This window comes from Lepidothrix coronata, unplaced genomic scaffold (genome assembly GCF_001604755.1).
Source record: "Lepidothrix coronata isolate B3197 unplaced genomic scaffold, Lepidothrix_coronata-1.0 Scaffold213, whole genome shotgun sequence".
Taxonomy (NCBI): domain Eukaryota; kingdom Metazoa; phylum Chordata; class Aves; order Passeriformes; family Pipridae; genus Lepidothrix; species Lepidothrix coronata.
In genome coordinates this window covers 931984-951342 of record NW_016690393.1, presented here as the reverse complement: position 1 = coordinate 951342, position 19359 = coordinate 931984, and the positions used below count along the sequence as shown (strand labels likewise).

The following is a 19359-nucleotide window of genomic DNA, read 5'->3' as shown; positions in this document are numbered from 1 at the left end:
GGGGGGGGGGGGGGGGGGGGGGGGGGGGGGGGGGGGGGGGGGGGGGGGGTGGAGATGCTGCAAGGGGATGCTGAGCTTTCACGCTGGGGATGGGGGAAGCTGGGTGCTGCAAGTGTGTTGCCCCAAAGCTGGGCTGGTCCCCAGGGATTTGTGTTTGCACTGGGTTGGGGTGGCAGCTGGAGAACCCTGTCCTGCTGAGGTCCCAGCCCACCTGCAAGAAGGAGCTGAGCTGCTGCTCGGAGGGTGCCAAGACATGGGTTTATTTTTCATCCATGCAAACGAACAGCCTGGCAGAGGCAAACCAGGGGGAAGAACGTGCTCTGTCCCTCCCCAAACTGTCCTCTGTGACTCAAGTCTCTGTGGCTTTGCCCACAGGTCAGAGTTGGCTGGTGGGTGACCAGGCAGGACCAGCTCCAGCCCTGGGCACAGGGGCAGCTCGTGACGGCTCCGTGCCTGCCGGCGCCGGAATTTCTCTTTCCCCCGATGCAGACATTGTCAAATAAATAGCTCTTCTCTGCTTTGGCTCTTGCATAGTGGAAAGAAATGTCTGACCTGATAGGAGAGAGGAGTCCTGGGCTGTGGAAACCCATGGCTTTGTTGGCAAGTGTGCCCATGGCATGGCTGCCAGCCTGGCCAAGTGCCCGTGCTTGCACCCTGTCCGTGCTGCCCCGCTGGTGGCTGCCTCATTTCAGTTCCATTTCTGAGCTGGATTTGAAGGCCTTCCTCCTGGACGAGAAGAACTTGACGCTGAAGAAGATGGTGGTGATCAGGAAGACGAGCGCCAGGGCGAGCAGGACCCAGGCGCCTACCGAGGCTTGGCTTTTGGTCAGGGACATTCCCAGGAAATCAGTTTTGCTGGAGCCATCTGGGGCCAGAGTGGCTGGAAAAGGGAGAAATGAGAGACATGGTGGGTGTGGTGGCTTTGGGCTCACCAGCTCTCCCTTGCTGGTATCTTGGATTCCCTTTAGACTCAGCACAAGGAGAAATCGAGGAGAAGCACCCAAACGCCCTGTGGGTTTTGGGGTGGTCAGGGGTCACCAAGACAGGTCCATCTCATCCTGACCCTGGTGAGGGCCAAGCTCTGCCCCGTCATGGATCTGCTGTGCTTGGCTGAGCCCTGCATACCTGAGTCAGGAGTCCAGCTGTACTCGGGCCAGCCCAGGACCTCCCCGTTCTTCTCATTCTCATTCTCCAGCCATGTCATGAGTGGCTCGAAGTAGCTCATCAGGGCCTCTGCTGACATGTTGGGCTGCCCCGTGATGAGCTGCATGGCCTCAGGCCATGGCTTGCTGAAACCCAGCTTCAGGGCATCCCTGTGGCAGGAGAAATGAGCTCCAGTGGGTTCCCCATCACACTCTTGGCTGCCAGCCCTTCCCTTTCCCTTGGGGCTCCTGGTATCAGCAGCCTGGGTACAGTCTGTACCCTCAGGACCACAGGGCTGCCAGCCCGAGGCACAGGGAAGGAGGTTAACTTGTGGGTAAAGGGGGGATTGCATGGATTAAAACCCTCCAGCGAATCCAGCCTGATGCAGAGCAGTTCCTGGGTGAAAGGGTTAATTTTGCAGGTGCTTTTCTGGAAGCAAGGGGGTTGTTTTCCCCAAGGAACTGGGGGCTGGGAGGAGGAGGAGGAGGAGGGAGGGAGCCTTCCACCTGCCAGAGGCCCAGCTACCATCTAGTGGCTGCTTTTGCAATCACAGCCCCAGGGCCCAGCCCAAGGTGCCCCTGCCCCAGGTACCCCCTCCCCACACCCCAGGGGCTGGAGCATCCCATGCTTGGGCAGGGGTGGGAGGGATGACCAGGGGCTGCGTTGCCTCCTGTCTTTCTGGGCTGGGTTGGAGGTATTTGGGGACAGAAATACCTTGGCTCTGCCCTGCCCACACACGTACCCCAGGATCTTCCCAGCCTCCGTGGACTGGTAGATGTCACAGGTGTGCAGGGCACCCGTGTGCCCGGCTGCCCTACAGAGAGCCTGGTGGAACTGGAACTGGATCACGAAGCTGACAAAGTACCTGGTGGAGAGGGATGAGGAGATGGGAACAGACCCTGCTGCTGGCTGTGCAAGAGAGGATGGGCCCTCCCCTTATCCTCTAGTTGCACCTTCCCAGTCTGGAGGAGCATCCCTGGCTTTGGAGCTGCACCTCCATCAACTCAGCCCAACCTGCTGGGCCATTTCTCCCGTAATGTGTGTCTTAGGATTGCCTGGGTGGATGAGCCTGTCTTCCTCAGATAGGGAGAAATACTCCCAGATCCAACCTTCTCCTCAGAAGCTCTGTCAGAATCCCTGGTGTGGTGTCCCTCGAGCCCCAGCCCTGCTTGCTCACCTGATGTAGGGGACGTTGGCAGGGATGTGAAACTTTGCCCCAGGGTCAAAGTCATCTTCAGACCTCGGTGCTGGTGGGCACAAGCCCTGGTACTTCGTCCTGGGCCAGAGAGGGAGAGTTAGCCCAGCATGGGGAGAAAAGGGTGAAGTAAAATGGGAGGGGACACCATGGGGACAGTGTGAGGGGTTGTGAATCCCATCGTGTCCCATTGCAGCCAACTGCACCACAGGGAGAAAACACCCAGTGGGATGAAGGCCAAGGCCTTGCCTCAGAGACAGGTCTGAATTCAGCCTTACCTGAGGTTCCACCACTCCTTGTTGTACTCGTCATCCTTGATCCGCCCATCAAACACCTTCCAGCGCCACTGGTCCATGAGGTACCCGAAGGGCAGGAAGGCGATTTTGTCCAGGGCGATGCTCATCAGGTAGTTAATGTCACTCTCTGCCCAGGGCATGGAGGTGTGAGCAAGGCAGTGCTGCACCCATCCCTCCACCCTGGATGGGTCATTCTGCCCCAGAGCAGGGTGGCCCCAACAGGTCCTGTCCCCTCCATGCACGCAAGGGCACCACGTATGTCCCTGACCCCTTCCACCCTGCCCAGCCCCTCCTGGCCCTCTGCATTTCCAGCTGTTCCCATCAGCACTCCCGCATTTGCTGTGTGGTGCCCCCCTCCCAGCTCACCTTGGTCTTCCTTGACTTCATCCAGCAGATTGATGCTGTGCAGGTGTTTGGGGGTGGAGACGGACAAGGCCATGACATCCCCGACGGCCTCATGGAAGCCGGGATTGGCCCCATCCCGGAAGGAGACGGGCTGGTCCTTGTACTGCAGGAAGTACTGGACGTGGCCCATCTCGTGGTGCACCGTGATCAGGTCGTCCATGTTCACCACCGTGCACTGCTTGATCCTGCACCGGGACATGGGGGTTGGGGGAGAAGGGAGGGCAGTGCTGCTGGGAAAATCTCTGGGAACCATCACATCCCCTTGAGCTGTTTTTCCCTTTTGCCTCCCTTCCCATGTGCCCCCACCCCACACGTGATGCCAGGCTGGGGTTGGTGTCTCTCTTCCCCTGCATCTCCTGCTGACCCTGCCCCTTCCCTGTCCCTGTTCATTGGGTTTTCCATTCTCCGGGGCAGGGCAGGGAAGGCATTGATTGCCCTCCATGCACCATAGGGGCACCTGCCAGCAGTGCCAGCACTTTGGGTACCAGTGGCAGTGCCATAGCGGGGGTGCCACAGCCCCAGTGCAAGAGACACTGTGGTGGCATCAGCCCACGTGCCCTTGTTCTACAAAGGTGCCGCTTTCTGCCCCAGCACCACACGAGGTGTGGCCACCACCTGCCCCCCACGGGCACCTGAAGTCCTTGCGGTTGTAGAAGTCCCAGGCCGAGGCATGACACACCACCTCCCGCCCGTCCGACGGCTTCTCGATCATGGACTTGTCCCAGAACTCCTGGGGCATGGGGATGAGGCCCAGGGAGGTAAAGAAACGGTCTGACTCCTCAAACATCCTCTTGGGTGTCCAGCCCTGGGGAGAGAGCAGGAGCTGGTGAGGGGCAATGGGGGATGCTGGGGTGCCAGGGGCTGTGGGAAGGATGGGAAGCCAGGGATAGCCTTGCTGTTCTGGGCAGAGGGATCCTTGGGGATCAGCTGGAGCTGGATCCGGCCATTGGCATATCCGGGTGGGGAGAGAATAGAGATGAGGCGTGGATTTTTTTGGCAACATCAGATCATTTGGCAACAGCCAAAGGGTGTTGGGTCCTGAGGGGCTTCTCCAGAGCAGCCTGGAAAAGCACTGACCTGTTCTTTCATGGCTGGGGTGGCATCCACCTTGGTGGCATCCGGGAAAGGCATCACCAGGTCGAAAATGTTGGACCATGACTGAGCCCACATGTTGCCTGGGAAGGACAGGAGGATGACAGGAGGAAGTCAGGGGGAGGAGAGCAAAAGGAACCAGTTACTCCCTTCTCCTGCACAGGTGGACCACCCTGCCTGGTCCCTGCCCTGTCAAGATCCCTGCCCTGCCTGCACATCCATGCAGCTTAGTGTGCTGTCCTTCCCTGGGGTGGACTGTCCTCTGCAGACCCATTTCATGGGACCTTGGCCCTTCAGCCAGAGCTGAACAGGCACCAGCCTCAGCTCTTGGCACGATTCAGAGGCACCCATCCCTGGTGGGACACACAGCCCAGCCTCACCTAGCAGATGAGCAGGGATGGGCCCCCTCAGGTTTATGTGCTCTGCCCCGTACTTCTTGTAGAGGGCCCGGCGTACGTAGGCGTGCAGGTTGAGGTACAGGGGCTGCAGCTGCTGGTACAGGCTCTCCAGGTCTTCCTCGAAGGTGGGTGTCTCATACAGGGATCTCCAGTAGGCCCCATTGTCTGTGTAACCTGTGGCAGGGCAAGAGCAGCAGCTGTCAGACACTGCCCTTCTTGGGCATGAGTCTTGTCTTGCTGCTCAGGCACCCCAGGTCCCTCCATGTCTACGAGACAGTGGAGCTCATGGGAGTTAGTGGGACCTCCACACCTTTAGGATTATGACCCCCAGTTGGATGAAGAGCCCAGTCCTCTGCTCACAGGGGGTTAGGACCGTGGTGGGCTCTGAGGGAGCGGGGCACTGACCATTGAGCACGGCTGCCTTGTTGCTCAGTTCCACGTAACGCTTGTAGTCGTTCCTCATCTTCTTCCCAGAAGCATCCCGCCAGCCCTTCCAGGCAAAGAGGAGCTCGTCATAGTCCCGAGAGGTGGCCATGATGTCTGTGAGGTCTGAAGAGAGAGCAATGAAGCCAAAGTGATGCTCTTGGCTAGGCTGAGCTGGCACAATGGTGCTAGAGCCAACATGCTGCTCAGGGGCCATCACCCGAGAGAAGGTGGAAGGACCCTTCACGACCTCTCTTCATGCCCTCATTAAAAAATCTCTCCTTTCTGGGCCTGTGCAGGTGCCTCCCAGGACACCCTGTCAGGTCTTACCAGGATCCAGTGGGAGACAGGTTTTGTCGTCCCTGCAGACCTTGGCCAGGCTGTACGTGGTCTCCATATCCGAGAGGAGGGTGTTATACTGCAAAGAAAATCAGGTCAAGCAAAGGGGTTATCCTTGCTCCTGACATTGGACAATGTCACAGCCCACTGAGATGTTCTCAGGTGTTCTCCTCTGGTGCCTTCCAAGGCCAAGTGTGACCCCAAATGGAGGCGACAAGGGGGCCTGGGGCCAAGAAGCAATGTGCCATTGTCACCCAAACATCCAGGCCCCACTGCAGCCTGGGAAGGGCAACCTTTGGGTGGGAAAACCTGGAGATGAGGCTCTTGGCTGTGCGTAGAAGGTACCAAGCTATCACCTTTATCAAGGGCAGGGGGTGGCTGCCCAATGGAACCTCCTAAATTTTGGAGGGAGCCTGTGTCTCGGCACAAGTTAGTGGCAAGGGACACCCCATCCTGCTCTGTCCCCTTGCTGCTCACCTCCATCAGCTCATCCTCAGGCAGGGCTGCCCTCTCGATGACACTCAGCTTCTTGAGGATGCGGGTGACACTTTCGTCCTGGAAGTCGGAGGTGTCGAACTGCCTGGCCCTCATGCCGTAATCCAGGGTGTGCTTGGACATGGCCAAGTTCTTCTCCAGCTGCGAGGACAGAAGAGGAATCACTTTGAGATCCCTGAGACACAGGCCATCACGAGAAACATCACACAGCGCCCCACGACTGACACCCTCCCCACGGCTGCCTTTGTGGAACGATGAGGGTTTTCATGGAAAAGGGTGAGAATGTCACCCCTGGGCGAGGGGCAGAGGCTGCTCTGGGTTTCAGAGCTCCTCTGAAACGTGCCCTGGGCTCCAGCTGCCTGCCCTGGTTGTTGGCTCTCCCTGCACAGCCCCGGGGTTGTTGCCATACCATGACCTCCTTGTTGTGGTCGGTGATGTTGGTGTTGTAGGCCCAGGATGCCTCAGTGTAGGCGTTCCACACCACCTCGGCTGTGCTGTTGTACTCGGCCAGGAACTCTTTGGCTTGTGCTTCATCTGTTATTTTGTCTAGAGGAGAAGATAAATGGGGGAAGAGGGGGGGAAGGTCAGGAGAAGCCTTCTCTTTGCAAGAGCACTACCCCATGGAGAAGCCATGGTTGAGATTTTCCCAGAACTGCAGGTCCGATGCCACAACTTGGGAGCAGCCCATGCCAAGAAATGGTGGCAGACGGGCACTGCTGGCGTGATCCACTGGACAGAGGATGGGACAACAGGACAAGCTGCATGCCCTCGACCCTCCCATGTGAGCAGAGAGGATGCAGCTGAGATGCTGTCACACCATGACTGACGGCATCACCACAGTGGCAGGACCACAGCCTCAGACAATGGTACATTAGTGGCTTCCTCAGAAGCAACACCCTGTGGGACTCCACTGGAGCTGGTTATTTCTCTTTCCTGCCATGGGAACCACCCCACCCACTGCAGAGACCCCTGTCAGCACTGAGGATTAGTGGTGTCCCTTGGGGACATCTTCCTGCCCCTCCCCAGACCTGGGATGGAGCTGCAGCCTTACCAATGCCTTCAGGGTAGCCTTCAGGGATGGGAGGACGCCACTCAAACTCAGGCCAGCCCAGCACCTCATTGGTCTTGTTGTTCTGCTCCTGCAGCCACGTGGTGACAGGGCTGAAGTACTCCAGGAGGGGCCCAGCATCCATCTTATCCGTGCCAGTGAAGTTGAACAGGACTTCCTGCCACGACTTGGAAGACCCAGCTTTCAACACTTCCCTGCAGAGCAGTGGGACAGCAAGAGCCAACATGAGGACAGGGAATGGATGGCAGAGAAGCAGTGATGGTATCTCAGCATCACAAGGGTTGAAGGTGCTATTCCTGAGTGGGACATGAATGTGGGAACTGCCTCTGAAGCCACCACCTGTCCTGCTCCTGCATGTGGGGACTGAGGACTCTCCATCACAAACTCACACATTTCACACCCAGGGAGTCATCAGGAACCAAACATGCTTTAGTGACCTCTTGTCTGGTTGGGAGCTCGTGGCAGGGACAAGAGCAATACTCTGATGAGGACCACTCACCCCACCATCAGTGGGGGTGTTTTCATGTATTTCCATCCATTCATCCATCTGCAAAGCTATTTCTCCAGCCACCTCCACAGCCACTATTCCTTCCTTCCTTTCTCTTTTCCTTCCTTTGCACACCATCCGCTTCCATGCACACATCTGCCCATAGTGCCTGTCCCAACCCTCATCTGTCCTCACCTGAGCTTGTCTCCAGCCTCTGTGGACCTGTAGATGTCACAGGTGTGCAGGGGACCACTGTGTCCGGCTGCCTGGCACAGCGCCTTGTGGAACTGGAACTGGAGGATGAAGCTCACAAAGTACCTGCCAAAGAAGCCCAGGAAGGTCAGAACTGGGGACAAAGGGAAGCAGACAAGTCCCAGAGCCCAACATCACTATTTGTGGTCCCGAGCGCTGGGTGATCTCCGTGTCTTGAGCCAGAGCAGCACATCCCAGTCCCTGCCCACAGGGCTGAGCCCCCACCCACTGCGCCCCTAAACTCAGCCCCCTTGCCAACACTTCCTCTACCTGATGTAAGGGGTGTTCCCAGGGATGTGGTACTTTGCTCCAGGGTCGAAGTTGCTCTCATTCCTCGTGACAGGGGCACAGATACCCTGGTATTTGGTTCTGCAGACAACAGAGAACAGCAGTATGAGCATGGAAATAATAAGGGATCAGAAGAATCAAGGCAGGGAATGGGAAGGGATGGCACAGTGCTGGAGAAATCTGGCCAATCAGAGTGTGATTCCATGTATTTCTATTCATCCATCCACTCACCTACCCATCCATCCCACCCACCCGTCCATCCATTGTTCTCCAGCCATCTCCACGGCTACTTTTTCCTTTTTTCCCTTCCTTTCCTCTTTCCTGCCTACCTTCCTTGCACACCCCAGGCTTCCACACCCCCACCCACCCTTGATGACTGTCCTGTACCTCAGGTACCACCAGTCGGAGTTGTAGCGGCTCGGGGGCGTGCGGCCACTGAACACGTTCCAGCGCCACTGGTCGATGAGGTAGCCAAAGGGTAGGAAGGCAATCTTCTCCAGGGCCATCTTCAGCAGGTAGTTGATGTTGCTCTCTGTGAAAAACAGAGCCTGAACCAGGTTGGGAAGGAGTCTGGATAGACAACTCTATGGCCACCAGGTGGGCAAGAAGGTGAGCAGACCTAGGTGAGAAATGGGGACGGCATTTCAACATATAACATTGCTCCTGAGAAGGCTGGGTAGGACACGGGTGTTTCTGTAGATACAGCTCCTACCTGGGGCAACACATGCCTTTTACCAAGTGGGGACAATGACAGTGACAAGTGTGGTTTCCCCTTGCCTTTAGCCCAGCTCTCAGAGTGAGGTCTTTGGTGAGTTTAACTCTTTAGACCTTCGCCCCGGGGCCTCAGGGTGAGGGGGTTTGGGGGGAATGATCTGCAGGGCTGTCACACCACTGCAAAAACTCTGGAGGTTTAGACCCAGAATTGGAGTCAACTCTAGGACAGTCACAGAATCACAGAATATGCTGAGTTGGAAGGGACCCATAGGGATCATGGAGCTGAACCCTTAGCCCTGCATAGGACCATCCCCAAGAGTCACACCATGTGCAACCACCACATCATGGGGAGCACAGGGGTGGTGACATCTGCTCTTCCCCTTGAGAAAACCTGCAGAAGGAAGGTCGGAGAAGGACCTGATGGAGACCCAGCTGAAGCTGTGGGGCCAGAGAGGGGTTGGCAGCACTGCCCTGAGGGTCCACTGGCTGCCACCACTATGGTGGCCAGCCTGCCAAGGGCTGGCCGGTCGGGCAGCGATGGCTCGAGGCAGGGACCATCTGCTCCGTGCTGTTTATGCAGCGTTGGCCCAACACTCTTGGCTGCTGGGATGTCTTTCTCATCATAAAACGTATTTAATGACGCGGCAGGAGGATCCCAGTGCCGTCCCTCCTCCGCCAAGCAGAGCCTGGGGCAGGTCTGGGAGAGCTCAGGTTCCTCTGCCGCCGTCTGCTCCGACGTGGCGACTGAGAGACGTCGGGAGGGGGGACAGGCTCCTGCCAAGGCAGGCAGTGCCCTGCAGGGATAAGTCCTGCTCTGCCTCACTGGCTGGCAGGAGGACATGTCACCCCCTGACTGTCCTCGTGACTGTGCAGGGAAGTGCTCGGTGCCACCTCCGCAGAGCTGCACCGCGAGATCCCGGGGTGGATGTTTCTTGGCGAGGGAGGGAGGGAGGGAGGGAGGGAGGAATGCTGGAAAGGTCAAAGCCAATCAAGCACAAAGATGTTGTTTGCAGGTTTGGGGACTGCGATGGAGAAAGGAACGGCACAGATGAGCTCTGGAGGGCATCCCCCCTGCCCTGAGGGGTGAAGAGGATGGAGCAAAGAAGGGTTTTCTACAAAGACCCAAGGAGACAGGAAGGGGTTGGGCATAGACCCATGGAGGAAAAATAGGTCCTAGAAGGACCTATGGAGTTAAGAAGGGGTTGTGCAAGGACCCATGGAGACAAAATAAGTCCTGCAAGGACCCATGGAGTTAAGAAGGGGTTGTGCTTAGATCCATGGAGACAAAATAAGTCCTACATGGACCCATGGAGACAAAATAGGTCCTGCAAGGACCTATGGAGACAAGAAGGTGTTGTGCCTACTCTGGGCTGTGTTGCCAGACTGCAGCCCACCCTGGCGTCTCCCAAACCTTTCCTAGTGCCACAGGAAGTGCCTGAGCCCTCCAGGCCACCCAGCTCCCTGAGGTGGCTGCTGTACCTTCGTCCTCAGTGGCATTGCTGAGGAGACCGATTGTGTGGAGGTGGCTTGGGGTGGAGACAGACAGGGACAGGACATCCCCGATGGCCTCGTGGAAGCCAGGGTTGGCCCCGCTGCGGAAGGAGACGGGCTGGTCCTTGTACTGCAGGTAGTACTGGATGTGGCCCATCTCGTGGTGCACCGTGAACAGCTGCTCCATGGTCACCGACGTGCACTGCTTGATCCTGAGGTGAAAACAGCACTGCCTGAGCTGGGGGAGGGACCATGGCTGTCTGTGCACACCCTCCATGGGAAGGACCCTCCACAGTCCCGGAGCAGGTGTCAGTACCCCATGGATTAAGGGACAGACCCAGTGGAGGGGAAGGCAGGACAGTGTGGTGACCCAAGACCTTGCCTCAGAAGGTGCCAGACTGGGCTGCAGGGCCAGGCTGCGGGTCCCCAAAAAGGTGACCACCGAGGGGGATGGAGGAGGATCTTAATCCCCAGCCCTGTGTCCCTGGTGCCCCCTCAGACCTGAAGTCCTTGCGGTTGTAGAAGTCCCAGGCCGAGGCGTGACACACCACCTCCCGCCCGTCCGTCGGCTTCTCCAGCATGGACTTCTCCCAGAACTCGGGGGGCATCTCCAGCAGCCCCAAGGATGTGAAGAACTCCTCTGAGACCCGGAACATGTGGGTGGCATTCCAGCCCTGGTGGGCAGCAGGCAGCAGGTTATGGCCAAGGAAGGGGCTGCCCATGTGCAGGGCATTGCCCCTGGTGCTCTCCCAGCACCACAGGGATGAAGGGGATCATTCCAAGGGACCAAGGTCCAGCCCCTCTCCCCGTGGTGGGGAGTCCCAGCCCCAGAATTGGTATGGACCTCCTAAGAAGCACTGAGCAATGGTGCTGGTGCCCGGCAGGGACAGGAGAAGGGAGCAGGGCTGATGCCTCAGGGATACTCAGAGCTGTGGGATAGTGTGGACACAGCCCCCAGCCCTGGGACTGGCACCGATCCCACTGCACTGCCCTTCCTCTTTGCCCACCCACTGCCTCTTTGGTCATTGCCAAAGTGAGGTCATTTCTTTGTCCCTTCCCCTCTGGACACGGCTTTTCTGCTGTCCCCCATGCAGGTAAACCACTCCCATGGGGTCAATGTCATGGGCCAGCCTTGGGCAACACCCCCATTTTTTTGCCCCTGGTGCCCCCAGTGAGTCCCTCAGCCCATCACCTGCTGCACCATGGCACTCGTGACATCAAGGTTGGGCTTCTCAGGGTAGGGGACCATCAGGTCATAGATGTTGTTCCACTGCTGAGCCCACATGTTCCCTGAGAAGAGAAAACAGATGGAGCAGAGCTGGTGGTAGGTCAGAAGAGAAACACGGTGACAATCGGGACCTCTCTGTCCCATTAGGGCCTTGTGTGTGCTCCCCTGACCCCACCAGCATCCCCGGGCACAGGCTGGGGGGGTCCCATCTCTTACCCAGGAGGTGAGCAGGGATGGGACCCCTCAGGTTGACGTATTTGGGGCCGTAGTGGTCATAGAGCTTCCTCCGGACGAAGGCGTGCAGGTTGAGGTAGAGCGGCTCCAGCTGGTTGTAGATATTCTCCAGGTCATCCTCAAAGGTGTCTGAGTCGTACCAGGAGCGCCAGTAGCTGCCTGTGTCCTCAAATCCTGCCAGGGAGACAGGGATGACCTCTGGCTCCAGGCCCATCCACCCACCCACCCCCAAAAGCTGGGACCAAGGATCATTAGTATGATTTTTGCCCCTTTCCCGCAGTGCTGGCACTGGGGAAAATTAGAAGTTGGATGTCTGGCTGCATGTGGGGTGGGGAGAGAGAGCAGCAGGGCATTGTCCCAGCACCAATTCCCACCTCTGACCCCTGACCGTCCCCTGCATCCCCCCCGGGTTCGTACCATCTGCCGAATAGGCCTCGTTGCTCAGCTGCACGAACTCCTCGTACTTGGAGCGCAGCGGGTTCCCCGCGGCGTTGTGCCACCCCTCCCAGGCATAGAGCAGCTTCTTGTAGCTGCGGGACATGGCCATGATGTCCGAGAGGTCTGGGACAGAGGGGACAAGCAGGACATGAGAGAGGGACAGGGGGAGGGGGCACATCCCACAGTAGCGCTGCAGAGATGCCACCACCACCACCCGGACCCATCCTCGCCCTGGGGCAATCCCGATGAACAAGGGTGGGATCTGCCAATCCCAACCCGCTGAGGATGTGGGATCTGCCAATCCCAACCCGCTGAGGATGTGGGGACCATGCCATGGCCATGGGGTGCTCAGCACCCCGCAGGATCAGGGGGACAGGGACCATACCTGGCTCCAGATCCCAGCAGGTGCCGTTGGGCAGGCACACCTTGGCCGTGGAGTAGATCTTGTCCATGTCGCTCAGGATGGTGTTGTACTGCGGGAAAGGAAAAGATGTTGGGGCTGGAAGAGGACAGGAACGACCCTTCAGGAGGGACCTACAGGCTGTGTGTGTCTGGAGGGACGTGGAGAAGGATTGCTGTGTTTACACAGCACGTTTTTGGTGAGATAAGTGTGTTATCACCCCGGGGTTTTGCACCCATGGCAGGGTGGGAGCAGGGAGGCTCTCTGGGACAGACAATCCCTGCACAGTGGTGTTCTGGAGAGGGGCTGTTTATAAAGCTGTTTGTCAGCGGGGCCACGGCACAGCCTGTTTATCTAAACAGGTTAAAAAAAATACGAGAAGAAAAGCAGGAGGAGGAGGGGGATTTTTTTTTTTCTGTGAACTTCAACAACAGCAAACAATAGCAACAGGAGGTTTCCTGGAACATGCCCGGGAAACCCATTCCCAGGGAAGGAAATTCCTCTGCTCTGTCTCTCTCCTTGCTCCCATCCCTCTGCTCTGGCTGGGCGGAGGGGATGGGGATGGGGGCAGTGGTGGCTGTGGGATGAGACATGATTGATGTGCAGGGAGGAGACGTGATGCTCTCTGTTATTTGGGAGAAGGCAGGGATGGGTTTCCTGGAAGGAACCGGCGCCGGCAGTTCTCCGGAAAGGATTGTATCCCCGGGCTTTGCCGGGGTTTCTGTGGGAATGGCTGTCAGGGAGCTGCGGGTCAGGACGGAGGGGACGGTCCCCGCACTCGTGCAGAGGTGAGTGTCTGCCAGCCTCAGCCTGGGCAATGTTTTCATGCATGGAAATCAAAATTCAGGCAAACTGCCCTGAAAGCTCAGGACTGTGATGGGGAAGGCTCAGGATGTCCTGATGTCCCTGGCACGGAACTGTGTCACCAGGGCATTCCTTGTCTCACGGGTGGCTCAGGAGCTGGGTGGCTGCAGTAGCCCTTTTTTTCGGGGGGCTGCATCCCTAAGGAGCCCCGAGGGGTCAGGAGAGCTGGCCCTGGCCGTGGGCACAGCCTGGCTCGTCTCCAGGTGACGCCCAAGACTCTCTGTGTAAGCAGGAAATCTCCAGTTCCCGCAGGAATAGCTCCAGGATGAGGTTAGGGCTGGCACCCCACATCCCTCGGAGACAGCACCCCATCTCCCCCCTCCATCACTGCCTTCCCTGTGCAGAGGGCAGTGACACCCTCCAAAATACAGCAGATAAGCAGAGTCTGGATGCTCGGGATAAATCCCCCTAAGGGGTTTCACAGCACCCAGCAGTGCCCAGGGCTTTGCTGGCACCTCCCCTACCTGCTCTCTCTTGTCCAGGGGGAGGTTAGAGGGTCCCAGGGTCTGGATGGAGCCGATGATCTTCCTCAGCTGTGGGTCCGAGAAGTTGCTCCAGATGTTGCCATAGAGCTCCTTGGCTCTCTTCCCCCACAGCTCCGTGAAGTTCTGCTCCTCCAGCGACGCCTGGACCTGCACAGAGAGAGGAGACATGGGGGCTCAGGACCAGCCCTGGGACATGCCACCAGCCAGACCATGGTTTGGGGAGGGGGTTCAGAGCCACAAGGGTCTGTGGGAGTCAGAGGTGACGGGATGTGAGGTGGCAGGCAGGGCTGTCCCCAGTCCGTGGCATCCACAGATGGAGACATCACTTCCAGCCCACACAGCAGTGTCTGCAGCCCCCACTCGCCTGAGCACTCCTGATGAACACCCACTAATGTGGCCTTTGAGGATCTTTGGGAGGCAGCTCTGGGGTCTTGTGGCCCAGATGGGGTGGGAATGCTGGGATTGGGTGTCCAGGCCACACGGGCAGGGTGTCCAGGTGCTCCTGGGCTGGCTTTGGCAGCTGCCAGACCCTGGTTTCAGAAGGAGCTCTGAGATGCCCTATTTGCTTTTCTCCCTCCTTTCTGTGTCTGTACATTTCTATTTCTATACATTTCTCTCTTGGGTGTCTGCACCCCGTGCCCTGTAAGTGCCTTATCTGGGTTTCCCCTTGCAGAGGGGCACCCATTCATTCCGAGCCCTCAGTTTTGGGTCCCTCTGTCACCCATCTGCCAGCCCCAACCTCTCTTCCCAGGCCTGTGGAGCGTCAGGGAGCTGCCTGAGCCGTGGGGGGTTATTTAGGCAGCTGGAGCTGTGGCCACGATTTTGGGACAGGGTGTATTGCAGGCGGTCACATCCCAGCCTGGCCACTGTCAGCTGCATTTTTGGGAAACCGAGCTTTTGAGAGTGTCCCGGCCCAGGCCATGCACAGGATAGAGTGAGACCGTGCAGAGCTCCTGGTTGGTGTCCATGTGCCAGCCCGGTGTGATTTATGGAGCTCATTAGCTGTGACTTGTGGCATTTTTAGCCCGGCTCCAACACGCCTGGTTTGTTTTATTTTAATCTCCGCATTCCCTCAGCTGGCAGTGGGGAGGGAAGGGAGTCGTGGAGCAGCAGGGTTGGAGCTGCCCGGGGCAGACACACCCACACAGCCCTAGGACACGGTGGTGGGAATGTCAAAAGTGCCAGGTGCCCTGGCAGCCCAGCAGCAGGCTCCCACCCTTCCCTTGGACACCCCAGTGCCCACAGCATCACTCCAGGTACCAACCGGCCCCAGTCCCTCGACATGCCAGGGTGTGCCAGCCCCACGGACACCCTGCTCTTGCATCATCCCACTGAACAGGGGACATCTTTACCCCTCCCCAGACCCTGCACGGAGCTGGGGGAGCAGGAGGAAGCAGAGTCCAGCTGTGTTTTGTCTTCTCCTTGAACAGGTGCCTGTGTTTGGTCAAGTGAATCGTGCCCTAAACTCTCCTGACAGCTCTGGTGGAGCGAGCTGAGCCCAGCGGCGCTGCCCGAGACCCCCTCGTCGTGCCCGTGCCCACCAGCCCTGGCTCTTTGCCTCCACATCTGGGATCTCTCTCTTGGGGGGGTGCACCTGTGCGTGGCTCAGAGGCCCCTGGACATCAGCAGCCCCCAAATCTCCCACCCTGGTCTCTCCCTGCTCCTGGTAAAGGCTCTGGATGCAGCCCAGGAAACTGGGACTGCCCTGCCCCGGACACCTGGAGAAGTTCTGCGCCCATGAGCAGCTCACAAACCCCAAACACCATCATCAACCTCTCACTCAGAGCCCCAGCTTGCAGGAGATGGTTCATCTGTCTGTCCAGAATCCCTCTGTCCATCCCTGCCCCTGCCTTCAGCCTCCTGCCCCCCATGTCACTTTGTCCCAGGGCCACCCTTCATGGCAGGTCCTGGAGCTGCCCATGCCATGTTGGCCTGACTCAGTCCCTCTTATGTTACAGCCCAAGGTTTCCCCAGATCCCCCAAATTCAGCTTTTTGGGTCCTGCTGTCCAGCTGTTAATCCTTTAGCAGTCAGTGCCTCCCCATCCCACCACACACCTCCAGGTTGCCCCATCGTGGTCTCATCTCAGGAGTTTGGATCCCCACCTCTACCTGGGCTGGCTTAGGAGCCTTGACATCCCAGGGAGTTCCTGGACATGATCCTCACACGTTTAATAGCACAGAAAAGGATGAAAGCCAGTCTGGAAATACCTTTTGAGAAAAGCCCATGCAAGGTGCTCTCCTGGCCCTAACCTTGGACTCAGCACGGCTGGGATGCTCCTGCTCTGCCCCAGCGTCCCTGACCCCACCACACCTGGAGCCAGCGCTGGCTGCCTGCCCAGACATCACGTCAGCTCTCCAAAAAAAAGGCTGAGGGGGAACTTGGGCCCTCTCGGGTGTCCTGCCAAGTTGGCAGTGGCCAGACCCAGCAGGGATCTTTCCCCCTGCGCAGGAAGACGTGTTTCCTTCCTGCACAGGGCACACTGCGCTCCCACCCCCGCAGATCTGGGGGGTTCAGGGCTGTGTGGTAGCCCTTGGGTGACATTGGGGTCCCTGAACACACCTTGGTTGTGTATGGGTTGCACCTATAGCTATAGGGGTGGCAGGTTATCCCTGAGCTACATGTGGTGACATGTCCATGACCCTGTGCTGGGGCCACCAGCAGCTCCCTGGGCACAGCAAGATCCAGGGAAACCTCCACAGCCTGCCCGGGCACTGCCGTCCCCTGGCCTGGGTTGTGCTGCAGCTCACCCAAGTGAGAGTAACCCCTGAGTTTCTCCAGCTCCCTGACCCACTAAATCCAGCCCAAACACACACAGACCCCCGGGAAAAGAAGCACATGCCTGTTGGATGCACACACAGTTAGTCCCCACAGGGACTCTGCCTGCACGTAGCTGGGCTGATGTCTAATTCCCAGCAGTCTGGAGTGCTTTCCCAAAGCTGGCTTCGTCCCCGTGGATAGGGGACACATGCACAAGGGATGGCAGCCTCAGTCACGATGCCACCCAGTTGCTTGTGCACTTTGAGTCTGCCCCAAACTAAAACCCCCAGCACTGCGACGTGGTGACAGCAGGCAGGGACGGGGACAGGGACACTTGACACCTGACCCTGTTCTGGGAAGGGGGGGAAGGAAAGTGGAAGGTGCTGGGAGTAAGGAATCATCTCTAAAAATAACCTGGACTCTGTTTTGGGACCAGAGCTGTCACTCTGGGGCACGGCCTCTCCAAGAACCAATCTGGGGCAAACCCCTGCGATTCCCGGACTACGAGTCCCAGCCCTGGTTTGCCATCCCGAGGTGCTGAGACAGGAGCCCCGCAGGGAGGAAGGGAAGCGCACCAAGTGCCTCCACCCTGCCCCAGCCCCCCCAGCCCCCGGCGCTGGGGCCACCCCCGTGGTGGCATCGCCCCCCGTCCCGCCACCCACCTGCAGAGCAGCGTTTTCCTCCGTCAGGTTGGTGTTGTAATTCCAGCTGGCCGAGACGCTCTCGAAGAGGACGAGCTCGGCCGTGCTGTTGTAGTCACTGGCGAAGAGGGCGGCCCCCTCCTCGGTGTCGGGATGCTGGGGGGGCTCGAACTGGGCCCGAAGGGCACCTGCCAGGCTGAGCCCGAGCAGCAGCCCCAGCGCTGGGGGCATCGCGGCGGGAGCGCTGCGCGGAGGGGGGGGCCCCGTTCGGTGCCTTCCGAGACAGCTTTGCCTCCGCTGCCGGCTGCTTATAAGCCAGCAGCCTTCGCGCAAACCCTGCCCACCGAGCCTGCCTCCCCTCGCAGATAAGACCGGAGCATTCCGCTTTCCCTTCGGCGGCTCCAAGGCTTGCGGGGAAGGAGCGGGGAGGGAGCGCTGCCTCGGGGTGCAAAGTCCCTTTGGCTCCTGGCCCTGCCGGGAGGGAAGGGGAAGGGGCTGGGACGGGAGGGAGGGAAGGAGATGGAGGAGAATCAAGGGAAAGGCAGAAAAAAGAGAAAGGAGGAAGGCTGGGGTGCACGGGGTGGGTGGGAGGCACCTCCATCCCTGCAGGGTCCCGGTCTGCTCCCGGCTCGGCGCGGGGGGATCCAGCTCGACTGGTCCATGGGGCTTGGCAGGACACTTCCCCCCACACTGACATCACATGGGGGATGCCCCTTGGCAGCACCTTGGCCACCCACCACAGGGCACAAGGGCAAGGGAAGGAGGGAAAACACTCCTGTGGGACACAGCCAAGGTCCATCTCATGCTGCTTCCTGCCAAAGTGACCCCCTTCCCGGCATAGCCTTGTTTTTCCAAGATATTGAGTGTTTCTCCTGGCTGTGAGGGAAATCACATCACATCACACCAAGTGTTATGGACTTGGAGGAATTAGGCTGATGACAAACAAGTAACAAAAAGTTCCTTCAAAATGAAAACCAGACCCATGTCAGTGGGCTTGACAGTTCCTTTCTTTTTTTTTTTTGTTTTGTTTTCTATTTAATCCACTAAATCCCTTTTCCCCAGGGCCCAGGCTCAGCCCTGGGAACTGTGCCTGGGCTGAGCTTAGGCCCTGAGTTGGCTGAGCCCATCACTCCTTGTTGGGACAACCACCCCATAAGGACACAGAAGACACCTGCCATGGAGGGGGAGCTTCTTTTAGGGGGAGAGAGGGAAACCCCTTGACTTTTTGACCTTACTGGGGGCTGTGAAGCAGCTGAGCATCACTATGACCCCTTGGGGTGACTCCAGAGGGACAATGTGGCCCCTTGACAAGAGGCAAGTCCTTCTGCCAGGACTGGGAACCCTACAGGGTGTGCAGGGCCATTTTAAAAAAGAAGGGACTTAGGAGACTGCAACTCTGACATCTATTAAACCTCCTACAAAAATCACGACTTCCCACCCTGCCCTACCACCCACCACCTGCACAGGCCGACCTGGACACCCAGAAATCTTTCATCCCCCTGATCCCAATCCCATAGGGGAGTGCCAACAGCACTGGCACCACCTGTGAGCCTGGACACCATGGAGCTGGGGGCAAAGCCAGCATCTACCTGTATCCCCCCCTTGACAACCCCTTTCCCCACCAGTCACAGCTCTGTGGAAAGTCCAGTTTACTGGGAAGCTGGAGGAAAATGGTTGGTTTGGCTCCAATTTGGCTGGAGCCCAAGCACCGATGAATGGAGATTTCCTGCGCCCCTCCAGCCTCCGTTTCCAGCTGCTCCAGGGAGGGGTTTTCCCAGCTCTGGGTTGTTGTGGTGGAGCCTCCGGCACCAGTGGGGGTTTTGGGAGAGCAGTGAGGCTGAAACAGTCTGTGCAGTGTCACTGGTATCCGGGAATCCCAGCCAGGGAGGGCTTTTCCAAGGTGGATGTGTCCAGTGGATGATTCTGCAGGGGAAGGGCAGCTCTCTGACACTTCACACATGAGCATCTCCCAGGGCTGGTGCAAGAGGGGCTGCTGCTGCTCCTGCTCCTGCTGCTGCTGCTGCTGCTGCTGCTGCTGCTGCGGGACTTTGTGCTGGGGAAGAGGTTCCTCTTCAACGGCTGCATCTCCAAGGGTGCCCACGGCTCTGTGTCATCCATGCTATAAAACTCCAGCTGGGATCAGGCAGAAAAGTATCCCACATGAAGGAGAGCGCTGGCAGGTGATGTGACTGTTGGCCCAGGAAGGCAGAGCTGGCAGATGCC

At 58.4% G+C, this 19359-nt stretch overlaps 1 protein-coding gene across 1 annotated transcript; it reads right to left on the bottom strand.

Annotated features, from left to right (window-relative positions):
• Positions 1 to 249: 249 nt before the first annotated feature.
• On the bottom strand, positions 250 to 17382 carry ACE (angiotensin I converting enzyme). The gene is made up of 25 exons (XM_017833285.1): positions 17158 to 17382; positions 13716 to 13883; positions 12373 to 12460; positions 11967 to 12110; positions 11532 to 11723; positions 11280 to 11377; positions 10589 to 10761; positions 10076 to 10299; positions 8270 to 8414; positions 7865 to 7963; positions 7538 to 7660; positions 6838 to 7049; positions 6196 to 6332; positions 5769 to 5927; positions 5283 to 5370; positions 4935 to 5078; positions 4512 to 4703; positions 4117 to 4214; positions 3672 to 3844; positions 3001 to 3224; positions 2617 to 2761; positions 2321 to 2419; positions 1886 to 2008; positions 1126 to 1313; positions 250 to 880 (listed from the first exon to the last, which is right to left on the bottom strand). The coding sequence occupies exons 1-25, from the start codon at positions 17365 to 17367 to the stop codon at positions 684 to 686; spliced, it is 3843 nt and encodes a 1280-aa protein (XP_017688774.1). The 5' UTR covers positions 17368 to 17382; the 3' UTR covers positions 250 to 683.
• Positions 17383 to 19359: the final 1977 nt, after the last annotated feature.